This window comes from Myxine glutinosa, chromosome 1 (genome assembly GCF_964187855.1).
Source record: "Myxine glutinosa chromosome 1, kmMyxGlut1.1, whole genome shotgun sequence".
NCBI lineage: Eukaryota > Metazoa > Chordata > Myxini > Myxiniformes > Myxinidae > Myxine > Myxine glutinosa.
In genome coordinates, this window is record NC_136261.1 from 105,977,679 (window position 1) to 106,000,087 (window position 22,409).

Genomic DNA, 22,409 nt, shown 5'->3' on the forward strand with positions numbered 1-22,409 from the left:
CCTTCGTCCTCACAGCTGTGCTCTTTTGCGTCCTTACAGCTCTTTTGTACATTGCCATCACCACTCTAATCAACTCCCATAAATCAACTCCCTCCACTTCTAACTTCCTCAATGCCCATGTCAATACTTCACGTGGAACCCTATCGAATGCTTTCTCCAGATCAACAAACCCAAGAAACAACTTCTTTCTGTTCTCCATGTACTTCTCCTGCAACTGCCTCACAATAAAGAGCGCGTCTGTCGTTCCTCTTCCTGTCATAAATCCAAACTGCATTTCGTGGATCTTCACCTTATTCCTCATCCTCCTCTCCAACACCCTTTCCAATACCTTCATTCCATGCTCCAATAACTATCGCTCGATACGAGCCACAGTCCAGAGGGTCACCTTTCCCCTTGTATAGAGGGAGGAGGGTACTCAGTTCCCAATCCACTGGAATGCGGCCTTCTTTCACCACCAGATTACCAAAAAGGTGAAGAGAATAAACGAAATCTTCTACGATATAAGAGAGCCATGTGTCTGTCTGTGTCGCCATTTTTCTTTGACCCAGGAGACGGTAAGATGAAAAATAAATGGGGAGATGGCTGAACGGACCTTCGTCAAACTTTCAGAAGTTCATCAGTGGGCGTTTTTTTTGGGAGTGTTTTCAGCAAAAAAAAAAAAAGTTGTGTTTTTTGGATTTAAAAAAAAAATGTATTTTTTAATATTGGAAAAAAAAAAACTGGTCGATTTTTTTAGGTTTTATTTTATTTTATTTATTTATAAATAATCGCTCTGCAGTGCCTAAAACTTTTTGATTAATGACAGTTATATACAAGTACACACACGCATAAACAAATACAAAACAATTACCAGACATTTGAACACAAATGATAAAACAATTCCAGAAGCGGTCAAAGTTGGTAGTAAGGCTTCTTTGTCTTCCTGAACGTCATCATACTTAACTCAGAAACGTAATGAACAGCACATTCACCAGCATATATTCAACAAAAAGGTAAAATGATGATTTGACATTTGTGATGGATTATGATTTGGATGCAATTGCTTTTCCATTATATTTGACCTCATTTCAAATATGTTGATGTTTCTTTTTCGCTTGATCAACGCCGGGTACTCCAGCTATAAACGCTTTTATACTTTACTCAGGGTACAAATACCAATACAACTTTGTCTGGGGGGTAACATAGGCTTTGCGACCGCAGCCTCATTTGGTGGTGTGGGGGACCGGGAGAGGGGCATGAATTCTCTATGTAAATGTGTATCGTGTAGCGCCACCTGGTGATGGTGGCAGAGGGTATTAAAATTTCCTTTTTTACCTGGGCAACACTGAGGTTAAAGCACTCTTTGCACAGGTACATTTTTCCTCCTTCCCTTCCCCCACCCTCCCCCAAAACGGAGGGGCCTGTCAAAGCCACACCCTCCCACCCCCAAATATGTATATGTACTATATCTCTCCCCTCCCTCTCCCACTAACCTCGCCCTCCCCACCCCGCCCCCCAGTCCCTTCCTCACCCCAGCCTCTCCTGCCTTCTCCCCCCCACCCCAGCAACGCCGGGTGCTAGTAAATAATAAATAAACGGTGGCACCAAAACTCTCCTGGGTCAATTTTTGTTTGCTACATAAACATAAATGGCGATGTTTAACAGCAACTACAAAGAGATCACAGATGTAACACCATTTCACGTGTTTTCAAAGCGCAACAGATCCAAATAATTCTCATTTTTACTATTTTAAAATAAACTTCTGAAGAAATTAATTTTTTTTAATGCAGTTACAGACTTCACGGCATGAGCAGATCTCAGCTGCTGTACCAAACCAGTTCAGCTATTTATAACATTGTGAGAAAATCTGGGGCTCAGTGGGGGCTTAACCAGGAACGTTGGAAGTAGAAAAGGGAACTGTTGGCAGGAAGATTAAAACAAGTGGCTGAGAGATTCAACAATCTGAGAATGCTGGTATGGCTGTGCTAGGCAACTCTCGTCAACATTGGGCCCACAATTCCCAGGATAGCCCAGTGGTGTTAGCCTAAGTCGGGTAGGGATTCAACTGTTGCTAGGTAGCATTTTAGTTATCATATTGTTAGCACCTGTTACAATCATGGCACAACACAAATAAATCAAAGCTACATTTACAATATTATCATTGTGTTTGATCTGCACTTTAAACACTCCTGCCTCAAGGTCATGATGTTATGCTGTCAACTTCTGGATGGCGGAGAGAAAGGAAGGATCTAAAGACAATTTAATGAAGAGCTGTGTGCATGTGGTCATCGTTTGGACCAGGTAAGACTTGAGAAAACGTACCTGCTCTGTGAACTCGATGACAAGAGGCAGCTCATTGGCTCTGACAAAGTTCTGCAGCTCATCCTTTTCCATTGGGCCAGAATAGACACTCTGCCCTTCGTCAAACTGCAAAGAGAAGCAAATGGCATCATCAACAAGTAACACAATTTATTGTTGGTATAGTTGTCAGTAAGCTATTAACAACACAATATAAGAAGTATAAAGAGCAATCAGATATTGCAGACACTCATCAGGACATTTGTGTGGGGGTTTGTGTGTTTTGCAGATGATGAATTGATGATGTAGGTTTATGTTCTGACAGCGGCCAAACAGACCTTTTCGGTCTTATCATATGGATTCAAGTTCCAATTGTATGTATTTTATAGATGCATTAATGTTCCATACTTTCCAGACTCTCGACGTATGCATGCTCTAATAGTACGTACTTTATAGATGTACTCACTTTTTAATGGAACATACTCTGGAGGTACTCGATAAAAAAACGTGTAATACTGGCTACCAACAGGTGGCGTTGTGGCCTACATGAGCACATCATGTGTGGACAGACAGATGGACAAAAAGACAAATGGCCGGCCCCAAATGCAACACCCTCTGGTGAGGGTATAAAAAAAAAATTAAAAAAAGGATCCTCATTCAAATTAGTACACTGTCATCCAAGTTTGTGGATTAATAAAAGCAACCCCATAAAACATTGCCTCAAACAGGGAGCCATGATTGTCATGGGGCCCGCAAGGCTAACCCTCGCTCTAGCGGGGAAAAATGGCCTTAAAACGATCATTCATTCATTCATTCAACCCCAAGAACCTGATGAAACGGTTCAGATGGATCGTGAGGAATTTGTGGCCTCAAATAAAACAACCAACTGGACAACCATAAGCTCCACATAATAAATTCCCTGTTGGGCCAGGTGTGCGTTACAATACAACCCCTATCTCCCTTTCAACCTGTCTCCCGATGCTTATTTTAGCCAATCCTAACCCTAACTAGGCCGGGGTAGTGAGGGGGAAGGGGTGGGGGGGGGGGGGGGTGGGGGGGGAGGAAGGCGGATTCTGCCCCCTCCACTTTTTTTGTTCTTCTCGTGCTGAGCTTTCATGATTTTTTCTGTTCAAGTCTTGCGCATGTTTTGATACAAATGTTATAAAAATTAGACCTATGATTGCCACGCAATGCGCAATTTTTCGGCGCACATATCTTTCCATAGGTAATTATGTGCTGTGCAGGCAATGTCTTTGAGTTTGTCACAATCACACTCTCAATATCATTATCTAGTGGTTCTCTACTTGACCCAGTGTTGGTTTTCATGGTCATTAAGTCAAGGTCATGAAAAATTCCCTCTTCACTAAAATTGTGGTGCGTATTTTGACATTTGTCCCATGTGACAAACAGAACACAATGGGGAAATTCCCCAAAAAGACATAGAAGCCAAACCATGGGGAGGGGGGCGGGGGGGGGGGGTTGGCGGGGGGGGGGGGGGATGGAGGAGGGGATGGGAGAGAGAAAGAGGAGAGAAAGCGAGAGAGATAGGGAGGGTATAAAAGCATTAAATGGTTGCGCAGAGGGGCATACACAGCCAGAGGTATTCCAGGACATAGCGATGGGACAGGTTTCTTAATGGGGTGTTTCCACAAATGAACCTTGTACCAAATTTATTCCTGTCCATTGACACAGATTTTCTTCATAGCTTTCTGCACTTTTACTACATCACATTATTGCATACTGGAGTGGTACAGAATGAGCAGCTGTATGGAGCTGTAAATTTGGGTAAATATAGAGGAACGTGAGTGCTGTTGCTGCAAGCCAGCAAAAAAAAGAAAACACACATCCACAATTAAATTTAAAGAATGTAGCGGCTATTGTGGTGAAATTGAAGAAAGAACGCAGAAGCCAAATAAATAATTAAGGTAGAGTCAACGTTAAACAGGGTTTACATTAATGTAGAGGTAAGCCTTAAGTTTACAATACTGCATTCCCATTTGTGCTGGGGCTCACCTTCATAACTTTTACTCATTTCTTTATCCTATTCTATTAATTGAACTGAATGTGTTCATTTATGTGCATTGGCGGCCCTACGGGCAGGAATACCCTTCTCAGCTGACCTTGGGTGGGCAATGTGCCGCCACAATAGCTGGTCAACCCTACGACCAGTGATGACAAAATTGTCAAATTCATGATAGCAGGTTTTGATAAACCTGCTTGCCAGAGGACAAGTACAAAATGATGCCAGACAGCTATAATCAAAAACACCCCTGCCAGACAGGTGAAGTCATTTGTTTTGACGAGTAATACCCGATCCCTATGGGAGCGAGAGGATTTGTTTTCAGAATTGGCATCATTTCCCACAACCAATACCCCATCCCACCGTCAGAGGTCAGTAGTTAAACCACTTGCACTATTCCACGTGTACAGGTGAAAATCGTTAGTCATCTCCCCACACTCGAAGGGGGAGAGATTTAATTAATGCCCATGACCTGATTCTGGGTACCCCAAGCACAAATACATTACAAAATTTGATTATTAATTTGCCAACGGGACCATTTATATTATTTTACGACAGCAGGAACCATGACATTAAAGCTCTAGGTTCTGCTTATTCTTCGCAAAACGGATGGACAGACAAGTCTCCGTTTAGTAACAGTAACACGTTCCTTCCAGGAGCAAAAAAAAAGAAGGTGTCACTACCCGTTCTCTGCGGCAGCGGTCAGTGGGTAAACCTCTCAATTCGCCATGTAGAGGTGAAAAACGCAAGTAGTCTCCCCATTCTCACTGGGGAGGGGCTTTAGGGAGAATTATTTCGTGCCCATGACCTGCACCCTGGTTAACCTGAGCATGTATGCAAAATTTCGTGCAGATTGGCCCAGCCGCTTTCAATTCTATAATGATCGGACGTACATACAGGTAGTGGACAAAAACTGGAAACACCAATGTAAAGTCACTTAATGGGGCATTGGGCCACCACATGCGGCTAGCACGGCCTGGATGCACCATGGCATAGAGCCCACCAGCGTTTGGAATTCCACAGGAGGGATACGACACCATTCTTTTACGAAAAGCCAATCAACTCGCACCTGTTTGATGAAGGTGGAAAACGCTGTCTCAGGTGTCTTTCCAGAATATCCCATAAATGCTTGATTGGGTTTAGATCTGGTGACTGAGAATGTCATGACATATGGATAAGATCAGTGTCATGCTTATCAAATTGGGTGACCACATGTAGGGACATTGCATTGAAAAGGGGTGAGGGGAGATGTCTTCTTGCAGCCATGCTAGCCAAAATTTTTAGATAACCAGGCCTGTACAGCATTTTTATACATGACCCTAGGCATTCTGGGATGTTATTTGCTTAATTACCAAATTAGTGGGGCAACTTAGCATAACAATTGTGCATTTTGTGAGGAAAGCACCAAATTTGGCACAGTAGTAGATTATCCTATTATGAACAGATTTGGATATTGGGCCATCTCAAATTCAGCCCCTGATGGCTGTGGCAGCCATTTTCCAAAATGACACCTTCAGCTTGTTCCAAAGAATTGCATCATCAATTGGCTTGGTCCTTTCCACCAGGCATTCTCTGGTGAAAGCCTGGAACTGCTCTTGGCCAATCTTCTTCACATTCCTGACAGTCTCAACTGCAGCAGAACCTGCAATTTCCTTTGTGTCAAGGACAACCAGATCCATGCTCTCTTCCTCAAAGGGGTTGCCAAGCTCTTCTATGACGCTGACAAGGGCGCGGACATCCTTGGCGAAAAAGGTCTGCACACTTGGTGTCTGGTCGTGATGATGTGTGTCCTCTCACCTCCCCCAGTGTTGATGGCCATCTTGGAAGTCTTCTATGGCCCTGGCAACTTCTGGCCCGGCAATCATCCAACGCCGCAGGGCACTTGGGTTGTCAGTGAGGCCGACTGCTCCACAATCTCCTTTGATGCAGGTGTTATTCTGTTCATGCGCCTGGTCGATTGGGATCGAAGAGAACACCTTCTTCGTCTTCTGTACAGTGAAGTTGCCAGCCCTGAATTCTCTGGCTACATCTGGGTGCTTCATTGGGAGTGCAACCATGTCCCTCAGGTGAACAGGGACCCACCTGGCATAGTGTGTGTGGTCTAAGGCATGGAACCATGGGACCAGTTCCGTCAGGGCATCAAGGTACATCGTGAATGAAGCCTGCCGCAGAGAACGCACATAGACCAGTACCAACATCTCTAGTTCCAGCACAGTTGCCCAGTACTAAAAGTTGGGAATGTCTTCTCCTCTCTGGTGACACCAGTCTTCGAACTCAGGCAGGTCTTCTGCATCATCAGCATATGTCATACAGTGGCGTTCATACGCACGGTGTTGCAGGATATGCAGTGCCACTGCAGTGATTTGATGAGCTCTTCTTGTGTGGGTGACGTGGGCAGCTCACAGGAAGGAGTCGGCTGTCCCTGGCGTTGCAATCTCAGCTTGCAAATCTGCAAATCTTGCAAAAATCAAATCTCTGAATCTGAGATGGCCCAATATCCAGATCTTTTCATAATATGATAGTCAACTAGTGTGCCAAATTTGGTGCTTTCCTCACAAAATGCACAATTGTTATGCTATATTTAGCTTAGCTGCCGGACTAAATGGACCACACCTATGTGGAACCCGTTGCTTGATGTTCCTCATTTATCCAAGGGTTTCCATTTTTTTTGTTTACTACCTATACAACGTACATACATGTAGAGAATTGCCTTACTTTGTTTTAATGCCAGTATTAAAGGGAATACATAATGAAAGTTTTTTTTGTTTGTTTTTTAAAAAACATACAATGATGTTTTTGTATATCAAGACCTGCCCAGATGGTATCACATCAGCCAATTAAGTGACGAAAATGCAACAATTCGTTAGACCTCATAATTATCATGCAATGGGGAACACAGATGCAACGCAATAAAGTGTATGGTGTGTTGAGTGTCCATCTAAAAGACCACTTGCAGAGAGACTGCCTTGGGTTTGGCACTTGGGACAATCTCTCAACACGGGATCTACTGTACGAGCACCAGCTTGCATTCTGTATTTGAATTGTTATTCAAATTGACATTTGCTGTGAGTAGATGTATACGGTAGGTTCTGAACCAGCCCACCCCTCCCCTCCCTCCCCACATCCCCCTTATCCCCAAACCGAAACTGCCTCAACCCAAAAACAGGAAGTGACTCACCACAAACCAGAAGTGACCAATTATTTATTTTCCAATTTTCACATTTTCTCGATTTTCCCAATTTTCCAAATTTTCAGATTTCACAATTTTCAAAAAATAAAAATAATTGATTTTTAAAATTTCTGATTTGTCAGATTTCACGATTTTCTCGAATTTCCCAAAATTTCACTAAAATAATTATAAAAAAAAAAAATTGATTTTTAGTTTAACAGGATAAGAATTATAAATATAATACAAATAAATAACTAAAATGAAAAAATAGGTATTATTAACATTGATAATGAAATAATTAATAAATTGAACATGGAATTTGATGTACTTCATGGAAAATTAAATAGGGTAAAAGATTTAATTGTAACTTAAAATGAAACGTCAGTTGATATTAAAACAAATATTGTAAATATTGAACAAACATTACAGAATATTAATCAGGATAAAATGTTCTACATTCTAAGGACAGGATTATTGATTCATGAATATAAATCAATTTTTTATTCAAGGATACTTGCAAGAAAAGGGAGCAACATTTTTAATTCCTTATGAATTGGAACAGAAACAGGGAAAGTTTGTAATTAAGGATTGGCCATATACAGATATTGTAAAACCTACAACTAGAGACCTGCTTAAAATATTAAATAAAAATGAACTTCTCAAAGTTATGAAATATAAAAGTCTTTTAGAAGATGTCAACAAATCCTATTGGTACCCTATTGTGAGAAAAATAATTATAAATACAAGAATAGCTCAAAATCCAGATGAATATATGTATAATGTGCTCTGGGGAGATGCTCTAAGCGTAAAAAGGGATGAGGAAGAGAGGGAGAAGGAGGAAAAGGAGAGGGAGAAGGAGGAAAAGAAGGAGAGGGAGAAGGAGGAAAAGAAGGAGAGGGAGAAGGAGGAAAGGGATAAGGAGAAGGAGGAAAAGGACAGGGAGGAATGGAAGATGATGAAGGAGGACTTGCAGAAAATGAAGGAGGACTTGGAGAAGATAAAGGAGGAAACAAGAGGAGCAGGGGTAACAGAGGAAGAGGAGGAAGTAGAGGCAACAAAGGAAGGGGTAGCAAAAGTATGGGCTGAGGCAGTTAAAGCAAGAGCAGGAGCAGAGGCAGAAAAGGAAAAATGGGAAGCAATAAGAGCAAGGAGAGCAAGGGAAATAAGGGAAGCAAAAGCAAGGGTAGAGGAGAAGAGGGAAGCAGAAGCAAGGGAAGAGGAGAAGAGGGAAGCAGAAGCAAGGGAAGAGGAGAAGAGGGAAGCAGAAGCAAGGGAAGATGAGAAGAGGGTAGCAAGGTCAACAAAGGAAGAGGAGGAAGTAGAGACAACAATAGAAGAGGTGGTAAGGGCAGCAAGGGATGAGGAGGAAGGGAAAACAGGGGGAGTAGAAGAAAGGGAAAAATGGGAACCAATAAGAGTGGGGTTGGAAGCAAGGAGAGCAAGGGAAGAGGAGAAGAGGGAAGCAGAAGCAGAAGCAAGAGAAGAGGAGAAGAGGGAAGAGGAGAAGAGGGTAGCAGAGGAAATAAGGGTAGCAAAAGCAAAGAGAGAGGTAATGAGGTCACTTTATAAAATACCAATCTCGAGCTTATTAAATAAAACTAATTTGAAATTATTTAATTTCAAATTAAATAACCATTTATGTTTTTGAAATATACATGAGATTAATACTATGACAGGTAATACCATTCCATCTTCCCACCATCAAATCTGATTGTATACCCTGACTTTGTATAGTTATATGATTGTCTTGACTTTGTCATACAAACCATCGCTATGCTGCCATATAAGTTTTTACTTCCTAACATGTATTAGCTGACTACTAATTGTGTTTCCACATACCGCATTATGGTCACCAACGGGGTAATATTCTTCTTTACGGGACCAAATAAAATCTTGTAGGTCTTCCAAGTTTATTGAAAAGAACCAATTATACCCTAACTCAGGCATATCATACCCCCATTTATCAATTACCATATTAATAATATCCCCCTCTTTATAAAGTTTGATTGTAAGTGGTACGTTAAATTTAATGCGAAAAGGGGTATGATTTGGAGAACCGGGCGTTGTGACTGTAAATTCTACTTGTTTGTCATAACGTGCTGTTTTCTCTTGGGATATATATTGTACTACATCACCTAATCTCACCAAGTCATTGTTACCCGCGGGACTCGGATAAATGATTAATTTATAACTATTTTTCATATTAAGATTTTTAGTTATATCATATTTCTGTCATTCAACCTGTGCCTTTGTATAATAATTTGATAAATCAACAGTCGTCTCTTGAGATCCCCTAAAGATAGAACCGTCTTTTCCAACGTAGGGCATTTTAAATAAGAGTAAAAACAAGTACACATACATTCAAAGTACACCGCCCCATGCCAAATAATTAAATATGCTGCAGCGCGGCATTGACGGGGCGCCTCTGGCGCCCGGCAATACCGCAGTGCAGCTCATTGAGGCTGCATTGGGAGAGAGAGGTGTACACTAATTGATTGATTAATTGTATAATTAAAATCAATAAAAGATTATCACAAAATATTTTCATAATCAATCGGCTAATCACAGAACTAAACCACTAGTGCTTCATCCGAAGATGTATCTTTTAGAAATTTAATTAAATAAGTCATTTATAAAAAACTAGGGCATGCCCGTACTATATATATATCGGAAATTATATCCCCCCCCCTCTATTTACATGAAATGGTTTGGTCCAAAGCGAACGGCTTGCGAGTACGGTGACAATCCCCCCCCTCTATTTACATGAAATGGTTTGGTCCAAAGCGAACGGCTTGCGAGTACAGTGACAATCCCCCCCCTCTATTTACATGAAATGGTTTGGTCCAAAGCGAACGGCTTGCGAGTACGGTGACAATCCCCCCCCTCTATTTACATGAAATGGTTTGGTCCAAAGCGAACGGCTTGCGGAGTTTGGTAAAGAAATCGCCATAGCTCGGTAACTACTTGTCCGATTAATATGAAACCTTGAAAAGGCACATCCTCGGGTCCCCAGCAATATACCTGGCAAGTTTCAAGTATATCGGACCCGTGGTTGTCGAGAAACAGCGGTCACAGACAAACACACAGACATACACACACACAGAGATTACTGGAATTATAGATAGATTAAATAATTAATTGATTACTCAATAAATAAATTAATCGATTAATCAATAAATAATTAATAGATGAAATGATTAATCAATAAATCAAAAATATCCTTGATAGCCACATCACTTTGTCACTCATGTCCAAATATTAGCTTCCCAGCTCAAAAGGTGCCTGAGATATTGGCCAAATGAGAAAGAAAATAAGTAAATGATTAATAATGAAAATAAATAAATAATAATCATAAAAAAATGAAATTATTAATCAATTTGGTCAGAGAACACATAAACTACCACTATTTCATCAGAATCTGTAACTTAAAAAAAAAAAATTTTTTTGTCATTAATCGAATAATTAAATAATTAATCGATTAATTGATTAATTAATAAATCAAAAATATCCTTTGCAGCCAAATCACCTGGTCATTGGCATGTCCAAATATCAGCTTCCTAACTCAAAAGGTGCCTGAGTTAATGGTCAGAAGAGAAAGGAAATTTGATTAATTAAATAAGTACTTAATTAATCGCTAATAATTAAATAACTCCTCAATTTATTGATTAATCAAAAAAAAAAAATACCGTTTTTGACAAAGGACTTGCTCACTCTTGTGCCGAAATTTCAGCTTCCTAGCTCAAAGGATGGCTGAGATATCGTCCGGACAACCAAGAAAGAAAACAAACAAGAAAACAAACAAGTACACATACATTCAAAGTACACCGCCCCATGCCAAATAATTAAATATGCTGCAGCGCGGCATTGCCGGGGCGCCTCCGGCGCCCGGCAATACCGCAGTGCAGCTCATTGAGGCTGCATTGGGAGGGAGAGGTGTACACTAATTGATTGATTAATTGTATAATTAAAATCAATAAAAGTTTATCACAAAATATTTTCATAATCAATTGGCTAATCGCATAACTAAACCAGTAGTGCTTCATCCGAAGATGTATCTTTTAGAAATTTAATTAAATAAGTCATTTATAAAAAATTAAATAATTAATTGATTACTCAATAAATAATTAATCGATTAATCAATAAATACTTAATAGATGAAATGATTAATCAATAAATCAAAAATATCCTTGATAGCCACATCACTTGGTCACTCATGTCCAAATATTAGCTTCCCAGCTCAAAAGGTGCCTGAGATATTGGCCAAATGAGAAAGAAAATAAATAAATGATTAATAATGAAAATAAATAAATAATAATCATAAAAAAAGTAAATTATTAATCAATTTGGTCAGAGAACACATAAACTACCACTATTTCATCAGAATCTGTAACTTAAAAAAAAAAATTTTTTTTGTCATTAATCGAATAATTAAATAATTAATCGATTAATTGATTAATTAATAAATCAAAAATATCCTTTGCAGCCAAATCACCTGGTCATTGGCATGTCCAAATATCAGCTTCCTAACTCAAAAGGTGCCTGAGTTAATAATGGTCAGAAGATAAATGAAATTTAATTAATTAAATAAGTACTTAATTAAACGCTAATAATTAAATAACTCCTCAATTAATTGATTATTCAAAAAACAAAAAATACCGTATTTGACAAAGGACTTGCTCACTACTGTGCCGAAATTTCAGCTTCCTAGCTCAAAGGATGGCTGAGATATCGTCCGGACAACCAAGAAAACAAGAAAACAAACAAGACAAGTACACATACATTCAAAGTACACCGCCCCATGCCAAATAATTAAATATGCTGCAGCGCGGCATTGCCGGGGCGCCTCCGGCGCCCGGCAATACCGCAGTGCAGCTCATTGAGGCTGCATTGGGAGGGAGAGGTGTACACTAATTGATTGATTAATTGTATAATTAAAATCAATAAAAGATTATCACAAAATATTTTCATAATCAATTGGCTAATCGCATAACTAAACCAGTCGTGCTTCATCCGAAGATGTATCTTTTAGAAATTTAATTAAATAAGTCATTTATAAAAAATTAAATAATTAATTGATTACTCAATAAATAATTAATCGATTAATCAATAAATACTTAATAGATGAAATGATTAATCAATAAATCAAAAATATCCTTGATAGCCACATCACTTGGTCACTCATGTCCAAATATTAGCTTCCCAGCTCAAAAGGTGCCTGAGATATTGGCCAAATGAGAAAGAAAATAAATAAATGATTAATAATGAAAATAAATAAATAATAATCATAAAAAAATTAAATTATTAATCAATTTGGTCAGAGAACACATAAACTACCACTATTTCATCAGAATCTGTAACTTAAAAAAAAAAATTTTTTTTGTCATTAATCGAATAATTAAATAATTAATCGATTAATTGATTAATTAATAAATCAAAAATATCCTTTGCAGCCAAATCACCTGGTCATTGGCATGTCCAAATATCAGCTTCCTAACTCAAAAGGTGCCTGAGTTAATAATGGTCAGAAGATAAATGAAATTTAATTAATTAAATAAGTACTTAATTAAACGCTAATAATTAAATAACTCCTCAATTAATTGATTATTCAAAAAACAAAAAATACCGTATTTGACAAAGGACTTGCTCACTACTGTGCCGAAATTTCAGCTTCCTAGCTCAAAGGATGGCTGAGATATCGTCCGGACAACCAAGAAAACAAACAAGAAACCAGAGTGAAAACTGAGTACTCTCTTTCAGCGTGCGTCACTGCCGAGCCCCCTTCGGTGCCCGGCAATGACGATTTGCAATGCCTGGAGGTGGCATAGGAAAGGAGCGGTGTACAACAAGAAACCAGAGTGAAAACTGAGTACTCTCTTTCAGCGTGCGTCACTGCCAAGCCCCCTTCGGTGCCCGGCAATGACGATTTGCAATGCCTGGAGGTGGCATAGGAAAGGAGCGGTGTACAACAAACAACCAGAGTGAAAACTGAGTACTCTCTTTCAGCGTGCGTCACTGCCGAGCCCCCTTTGGTGCCCGGCAATGACGATTTGCAATGCCTGGAGATGGCATAGGAAAGGAGCGGTGTACAACAAGTACACATACATTCAAAGTACACCGCCCCCATGCCAAATAATTAAATATCCTACAGAGCGGCATTGCCGGGGCGCCTCCGGCGCCCGTCAATACCGCAGTGCAGCTCATTGAGGCTGCATTGGGAGGGAGAGGTGTACACTAATTGATTGATTAATTGTATAATTAAAATCAATAAAAGATTATCACAAAATATTTTCTTAATCAATTGGCTAATAGCATACCTAAAGCACTAGTGCTTCATCCGAAGATGTATCTTTTAGAAATTTAATTAAATAAGTCATTTATAAAAAATTAAATAATTAATTGATTACTCAATAAATAATTAATCGATTAATCAATAAATACTTAATAGATGAAATGATTAATCAATAAATCAAAAATATCCTTGATAGCCACATCACTTGGTCACTCATGTCCAAATATTAGCTTCCCAGCTCAAAAGGTGCCTGAGATATTGGCCAAATGAGAAAGAAAATAAATAAATGATTAATAATGAAAATAAATAAATAATAATCATAAAAAAATTAAATTATTAATCAATTTGGTCAGAGAACACATAAACTACCACTATTTCATCAGAATCTGTAACTTTAAAAAAAAAAATTTTTTTGTCATTAATCGAATAATTAAATAATTAATCGATTAATTGATTAATTAATAAATCAAAAATATCCTTTGCAGCCAAATCACCTGGTCATTGGCATGTCCAAATATCAGCTTCCTAACTCAAAAGGTGCCTGAGTTAATAATGGTCAGAAGAGAAATGAAATTTAATTAATTAAATAAGTACTTAATTAAACGCTAATAATTAAATAACTCCTCAATTAATTGATTATTCAAAAAACAAAAAATAACGTATTTGACAAAGGACTTGCTCACTACTGTGCCGAAATTTCAGCTTCCTAGCTCAAAGGATGGCTGAGATATCGCCCGGACAACCAAGAAAGAAAACAAACAAGTACACATACATTCAAAGTACACCGCCCCATGCCAAATAATTAAATATGCTGCAGCGCGGCATTGCCGGGGCGCCTCCGGCGCCCGGCAATACCGCAGTGCAGCTCATTGAGGCTGCATTGGGAGGGAGAGGTGTACACTAATTGATTGATTAATTGTATAATTAAAATCAATAAAAGATTATCACAAAATATTTTCATAATCAATTGGCTAATCGCATAACTAAACCAGTAGTGCTTCATCCGAAGATGCATCTTTTAGAAATTTAATTAAATAAGTCATTTATAAAAAATTAAATAATTAATTGATTACTCAATAAATAATTAATCGATTAATCAATAAATACTTAATAGATGAAATGATTAATCAATAAATCAAAAATATCCTTGATAGCCACATCACTTGGTCACTCATGTCCAAATATTAGCTTCCCAGCTCAAAAGGTGCCTGAGATATTGGCCAAATGAGAAAGAAAATAAATAAATGATTAATAATGAAAATAAATAAATAATAATCATAAAAAAATTAAATTATTAATCAATTTGGTCAGAGAACACATAAACTACCACTATTTCATCAGAATCTGTAACTTAAAAAAAAAAATTTTTTTTGTCATTAATCGAATAATTAAATAATTAATCGATTAATTGATTAATTAATAAATCAAAAATATCCTTTGCAGCCAAATCACCTGGTCATTGGCATGTCCAAATATCAGCTTCCTAACTCAAAAGGTGCCTGAGTTAATAATGGTCAGAAGAGAAATGAAATTTAATTAATTAAATAAGTACTTAATTAAACGCTAATAATTAAATAACTCCTCAATTAATTGATTATTCAAAAAACAAAAAATACCGTATTTGACAAAGGACTTGCTCACTACTGTGCCGAAATTTCAGCTTCCTAGCTCAAAGGATGGCTGAGATATCGCCCGGACAACCAAGAAAGAAAACAAACAAACAACCAGAGTGAAAACTGAGTACTCTCTTTCAGCGTGCGTCACTGCCGAGCCCCCTTTGGTGCCCGGCAATGACGATTTGCAATGCCTGGAGATGGCATAGGAAAGGAGCGGTGTACAACAAACAACCAGAGTGAAAACTGAGTACTCTCTTTCAGCGTGCGTCACTGCCGAGCCCCCTTTGGTGCCCGGCAATGACGATTTGCAATGCCTGGAGATGGCATAGGAAAGGAGCGGTGTACAACAAGTACACATACATTCAAAGTACACCGCCCCATGCCAAATAATTAAATATGCTGCAGCGCGGCATTGCCGGGGCGCCTCCGGCGCCCGGCAATACCGCAGTGCAGCTCATTGAGGCTGCATTGGGAGGGAGAGGTGTACACTAATTGATTGATTAATTGTATAATTAAAATCAATAAAAGATTATCACAAAATATTTTCATAATCAATTGGCTAATCGCATAACTAAACCAGTAGGGCTTCATCCGAAGATGTATCTTTTAGAAATTTAATTAAATAAGTCATTTATAAAAAATTAAATAATTAATTGATTACTCAATAAATAATTAATCGATTAATCAATAAATACTTAATAGATGAAATGATTAATCAATAAATCAAAAATATCCTTGATAGCCACATCACTTGGTCACTCATGTCCAAATATTAGCTTCCCAGCTCAAAAGGTGCCTGAGATATTGGCCAAATGAGAAAGAAAATAAATAAATGATTAATAATGAAAATAAATAAATAATAATCATAAAAAAATTAAATTATTAATCAATTTGGTCAGAGAACACATAAACTACCACTATTTCATCAGAATCTGTAACTTAAAAAAAAAAAATTTTTTTGTCATTAATCGAATAATTAAATAATTAATCGATTAATTGATTAATTAATAAATCAAAAATATCCTTTGCAGCCAAATCACCTGGTCATTGGCATGTCCAAATATCAGCTTCCTAACTCAAAAGGTGCCTGAGTTAATAATGGTCAGAAGATAAATGAAATTTAATTAATTAAATAAGTACTTAATTAAACGCTAATAATTAAATAACTCCTCAATTAATTGATTATTCAAAAAACAAAAAATACCGTATTTGACAAAGGACTTGCTCACTACTGTGCCGAAATTTCAGCTTCCTAGCTCAAAGGATGGCTGAGATATCGTCCGGACAACCAAGAAAGAAAACAAATAAATAAATGATTAATAATGAAAATAAATAAATAATAATCATAAAAAAATTAAATTATTAATCAATTTGGTCAGAGAACACATAAACTACCACTATTTCATCAGAATCTGTAACTTTAAAAAAAAAAATTTTTTTGTCATTAATCGAATAATTAAATAATTAATCGATTAATTGATTAATTAATAAATCAAAAATATCCTTTGCAGCCAAATCACCTGGTCATTGGCATGTCCAAATATCAGCTTCCTAACTCAAAAGGTGCCTGAGTTAATAATGGTCAGAAGAGAAATGAAATTTAATTAATTAAATAAGTACTTAATTAAACGCTAATAATTAAATAACTCCTCAATTAATTGATTATTCAAAAAACAAAAAATACCGTATTTGACAAAGGACTTGCTCACTACTGTGCCGAAATTTCAGCTTCCTAGCTCAAAGGATGGCTGAGATATCGCCCGGACAACCAAGAAAGAAAACAAACAAGTACAAATACATTCAAAGTACACCGCCCCATGCCAAATAATTAAATATGCTGCAGCGCGGCATTGCCGGGGCGCCTCTGGCGCCCGGCAATACCGCAGTGCAGCTCATTGAGGCTGCATTGGGAGGGAGAGGTGTACACTAATTGATTGATTAATTGTATAATTAAAATCAATAAAAGATTATCACAAAATATTTTCATAATCAATTGGCTAATCGCATAACTAAACCACTAGTGCTTCATCCGAAGATGTATCTTTTAGAAATTTAATTAAATAAGTCATTTATAAAAAATTAAATAATTAATTGATTACTCAATAAATAATTAATCGATTAATCAATAAATAATTAATAGATGAAATGATTAATCAATAAATCAAAAATATCCTTGATAGCCACATCACTTGGTCACTCATGTCCAAATATTAGCTTCCCAGCTCAAAAGGTGCCTGAGATATTGGCCAAATGAGAAAGAAAATAAATAAATGATTAATAATGAAAATAAATAAATAATAATCATAAAAAAATTAAATTATTAATCAATTTGGTCAGAGAACACATAAACTACCACTATTTCATCAGAATCTGTAACTTTAAAAAAAAATTTTTTTTGTCATTAATCGAATAATTAAATAATTAATCGATTAATTGATTAATTAATAAATCAAAAATATCCTTTGCAGCCAAATCACCTGGTCATTGGCATGTCCAAATATCAGCTTCCTAACTCAAAAGGTGCCTGAGTTAATAATGGTCAGAAGAGAAATGAAATTTAATTAATTAAATAAGTACTTAATTAAACGCTAATAATTAAATAACTCCTCAATTAATTGATTATTCAAAAAACAAAAAATACCGTATTTGACAAAGGACTTGCTCACTACTGTGCCGAAATTTCAGCTTCCTAGCTCAAAGGATGGCTGAGATATCGCCCGGACAACCAAGAAAACAAGAAAGAAAACAAACAAGAAAACAAACAAGAAACCAGAGTGAAAACTGAGTACTCTCTTTCAGCGTGCGTCACTGCCGAGCCCCCTTCGGTGCCCGGCAATGACGATTTGCAATGCCTGGAGGTGGCATAGGAAAGGAGCGGTGTACAACAAGTACACATACATTCAAAGTACACCGCCCCATGCCAAATAATTAAATATGCTGCAGCGCGGCATTGCCGGGGCGCCTCCGGCGCCCGGCAATACCGCAGTGCAGCTCATTGAGGCTGCATTGGGAGGGAGAGGTGTACACTAATTGATTGATTAATTGTATAATTAAAATCAATAAAAGATTATCACAAAATATTTTCATAATCAATTGGCTAATCGCATAACTAAACCAGTAGTGCTTCATCCGAAGATGTATCTTTTAGAAATTTAATTAAATAAGTCATTTATAAAAAATTAAATAATTAATTGATTACTCAATAAATAATTAATCGATTAATCAATAAATACTTAATAGATGAAATGATTAATCAATAAATCAAAAATATCCTTGATAGCCACATCACTTGGTCACTCATGTCCAAATATTAGCTTCCCAGCTCAAAAGGTGCCTGAGATATTGGCCAAATGAGAAAGAAAATAAATAAATGATTAATAATGAAAATAAATAAATAATAATCATAAAAAAATTAAATTATTAATCAATTTGGTCAGAGAACACATAAACTACCACTATTTCATCAGAATCTGTAACTTAAAAAAAAATTTTTTTTTTGTCATTAATCGAATAATTAAATAATTAATCGATTAATTGATTAATTAATAAATCAAAAATATCCTTTGCAGCCAAATCACCTGGTCATTGGCATGTCCAAATATCAGCTTCCTAACTCAAAAGGTGCCTGAGTTAATAATGGTCAGAAGATAAATGAAATTTAATTAATTAAATAAGTACTTAATTAAACGCTAATAATTAAATAACTCCTCAATTAATTGATTATTCAAAAAACAAAAAATACCGTATTTGACAAAGGACTTGCTCACTACTGTGCCGAAATTTCAGCTTCCTAGCTCAAAGGATGGCTGAGATATCGTCCGGACAACCAAGAAAGAAAACAAGTACACATACATTCAAAGTACACCGCCCCATGCCAAATAATTAAATATGCTGCAGCGCGGCATTGCCGGGGCGCCTCCGGCGCCCGGCAATACCGCAGTGCATCTCATTGAGGCTGCATTGGGAGGGAGAGGTGTACACTAATTGATTGATTAATTGTATAATTAAAATCAATAAAAGATTATCACAAAATATTTTCATAATCAATTGGCTAATAGCATACCTAAAGCACTAGTGCTTCATCCGAAGATGTATCTTTTAGAAATTTAATTAAATAAGTCATTTATAAAAAATTAAATAATTAATTGATTACTCAATAAATAATTAATCGATTAATCAATAAATAATTAATAGATGAAATGATTAATCAATAAATCAAAAATATCCTTGATAGCCGCATCACTTTGTCACTCATGTCCAAATATTAGCTTCCCAGCTCAAAAGGTGCCTGAGATATTGGCCAAATGAGAAAGAAAATAAATAAATGATTAATAATGAAAATAAATAAATAATAATCATAAAAAAATTAAATTATTAATCAATTTGGTCAGAGAACACATAAACTACCACTATTTCATCAGAATCTGTAACTTTAAAAAAAAAAATTTTTTTGTCATTAATCGAATAATTAAATAATTAATCGATTAATTGATTAATTAATAAATCAAAAATATCCTTTGCAGCCAAATCACCTGGTCATTGGCATGTCCAAATATCAGCTTCCTAACTCAAAAGGTGCCTGAGTTAATAATGGTCAGAAGAGAAATGAAATTTAATTAATTAAATAAGTACTTAATTAAACGCTAATAATTAAATAACTCCTCAATTAATTGATTATTCAAAAAACAAAAAATACCGTATTTGACAAAGGACTTGCTCACTACTGTGCCGAAATTTCAGCTTCCTAGCTCAAAGGATGGCTGAGATATCACCCGGACAACCAAGAAAACAAGAAAGAAAACAAACAAGTACAAATACATTCAAAGTACACCGCCCCATGCCAAATAATTAAATATGCTGCAGCGCGGCATTGCCGGGGCGCCTCTGGCGCCCGGCAATACCGCAGTGCAGCTCATTGAGGCTGCATTGGGAGGGAGAGGTGTACACTAATTGATTGATTAATTGTATAATTAAAATCAATAAAAGATTATCACAAAATATTTTCATAATCAATTGGCTAATCGCATAACTAAACCACTAGTGCTTCATCCGAAGATGTATCTTTTAGAAATTTAATTAAATAAGTCATTTATAAAAAATTAAATAATTAATTGATTACTCAATAAATAATTAATCGATTAATCAATAAATAATTAATAGATGAAATGATTAATCAATAAATCAAAAATATCCTTGATAGCCACATCACTTGGTCACTCATGTCCAAATATTAGCTTCCCAGCTCAAAAGGTGCCTGAGATATTGGCCAAATGAGAAAGAAAATAAATAAATGATTAATAATGAAAATAAATAAATAATAATCATAAAAAAATTAAATTATTAATCAATTTGGTCAGAGAACACATAAACTACCACTATTTCATCAGAATCTGTAACTTTAAAAAAAAAATTTTTTTTGTCATTAATCGAATAATTAAATAATTAATCGATTAATTGATTAATTAATAAATCAAAAATATCCTTTGCAGCCAAATCACCTGGTCATTGGCATGTCCAAATATCAGCTTCCTAACTCAAAAGGTGCCTGAGTTAATAATGGTCAGAAGAGAAATGAAATTTAATTAATTAAATAAGTACTTAATTAAACGCTAATAATTAAATAACTCCTCAATTAATTGATTATTCAAAAAACAAAAAATACCGTATTTGACAAAGGACTTGCTCACTACTGTGCCGAAATTTCAGCTTCCTAGCTCAAAGGATGGCTGAGATATCGCCCGGACAACCAAGAAAACAAGAAAGAAAACAAGTACACATACATTCAAAGTACACCGCCCCATGCCAAATAATTAAATATGCTGCAGCGCAGCATTGCCGGGGCGCCTCCGGCGCCCGGCAATACCGCAGTGCAGCTCATTGAGGCTGCATTGGGAGGGAGAGGTGTACACTAATTGATTGATTAATTGTATAATTAAAATCAATAAAAGATTATCACAAAATATTTTCATAATCAATTGGCTAATCGCATAACTAAAGCAGTAGTGCTTTGTCCGAAGATGTATCTTTTAGAAATTTAATTAAATAAGTCATTTATAAAAAATTAAATAATTAATTGATTACTCAATAAATAATTAATCGATTAATCAATAAATACTTAATAGATGAAATGATTAATCAATAAATCAAAAATATCCTTGATAGCCACATCACTTGGTCACTCATGTCCAAATATTAGCTTCCCAGCTCAAAAGGTACCTGAGATATTGGCCAAATGAGAAAGAAAATAAATAAATGATTAATAATGAAAATAAATAAATAATAATCATAAAAAAATTAAATTATTAATCAATTTGGTCAGAGAACACATAAACTACCACTATTTCATCAGAATCTGTAACTTAAAAAAAAAATTTTTTTTTGTCATTAATCGAATAATTAAATAATTAATCGATTAATTGATTAATTAATAAATCAAAAATATCCTTTGCAGCCAAATCACCTGGTCATTGGCATGTCCAAATATCAGCTTCCTAACTCAAAAGGTGCCTGAGTTAATAATGGTCAGAAGAGAAATGAAATTTAATTAATTAAATAAGTACTTAATTAAACGCTAATAATTAAATAACTCCTCAATTAATTGATTATTCAAAAAACAAAAAATACCGTATTTGACAAAGGACTTGCTCACTACTGTGCCGAAATTTCAGCTTCCTAGCTCAAAGGATGGCTGAGATATCGTCCGGACAACCAAGAAAACAAACAAACAAGAAAGAAACCAGAGTGAAAACTGAGTACTCTCTTTCAGCGTGCGTCACTGCCGAGCCCCCTTTGGTGCCCGGCAATGACGATTTGCAATGCCTGGAGATGGCATAGGAAAGGAGCGGTGTACAACAAGTACACATACATTCAAAGTACACCGCCCCATGCCAAATAATTAAATATGCTGCAGCGCGGCATTGCCGGGGCGCCTCCGGCGCCCGGCAATACCGCAGTGCAGCTCATTGAGGCTGCATTGGGAGGGAGAGGTGTACACTAATTGATTGATTAATTGTATAATTAAAATCAATAAAAGATTAT

General features: G+C 36.4%; 1 protein-coding gene across 1 annotated transcript in view; it reads right to left on the reverse strand.

Moving 5' to 3' along the window:
• Positions 1 to 22,409, reverse strand: part of P4HB (prolyl 4-hydroxylase subunit beta) — a 143,592-nt gene that overhangs the window by 55,351 nt on the left and 65,832 nt on the right. The window contains exon 5 of the mRNA XM_068116690.2: positions 2,302 to 2,406. Within this exon, the coding sequence (XP_067972791.1) occupies positions 2,302 to 2,406 (105 nt within the window). The remainder of the gene's footprint in view (positions 1 to 2,301; positions 2,407 to 22,409) is intronic.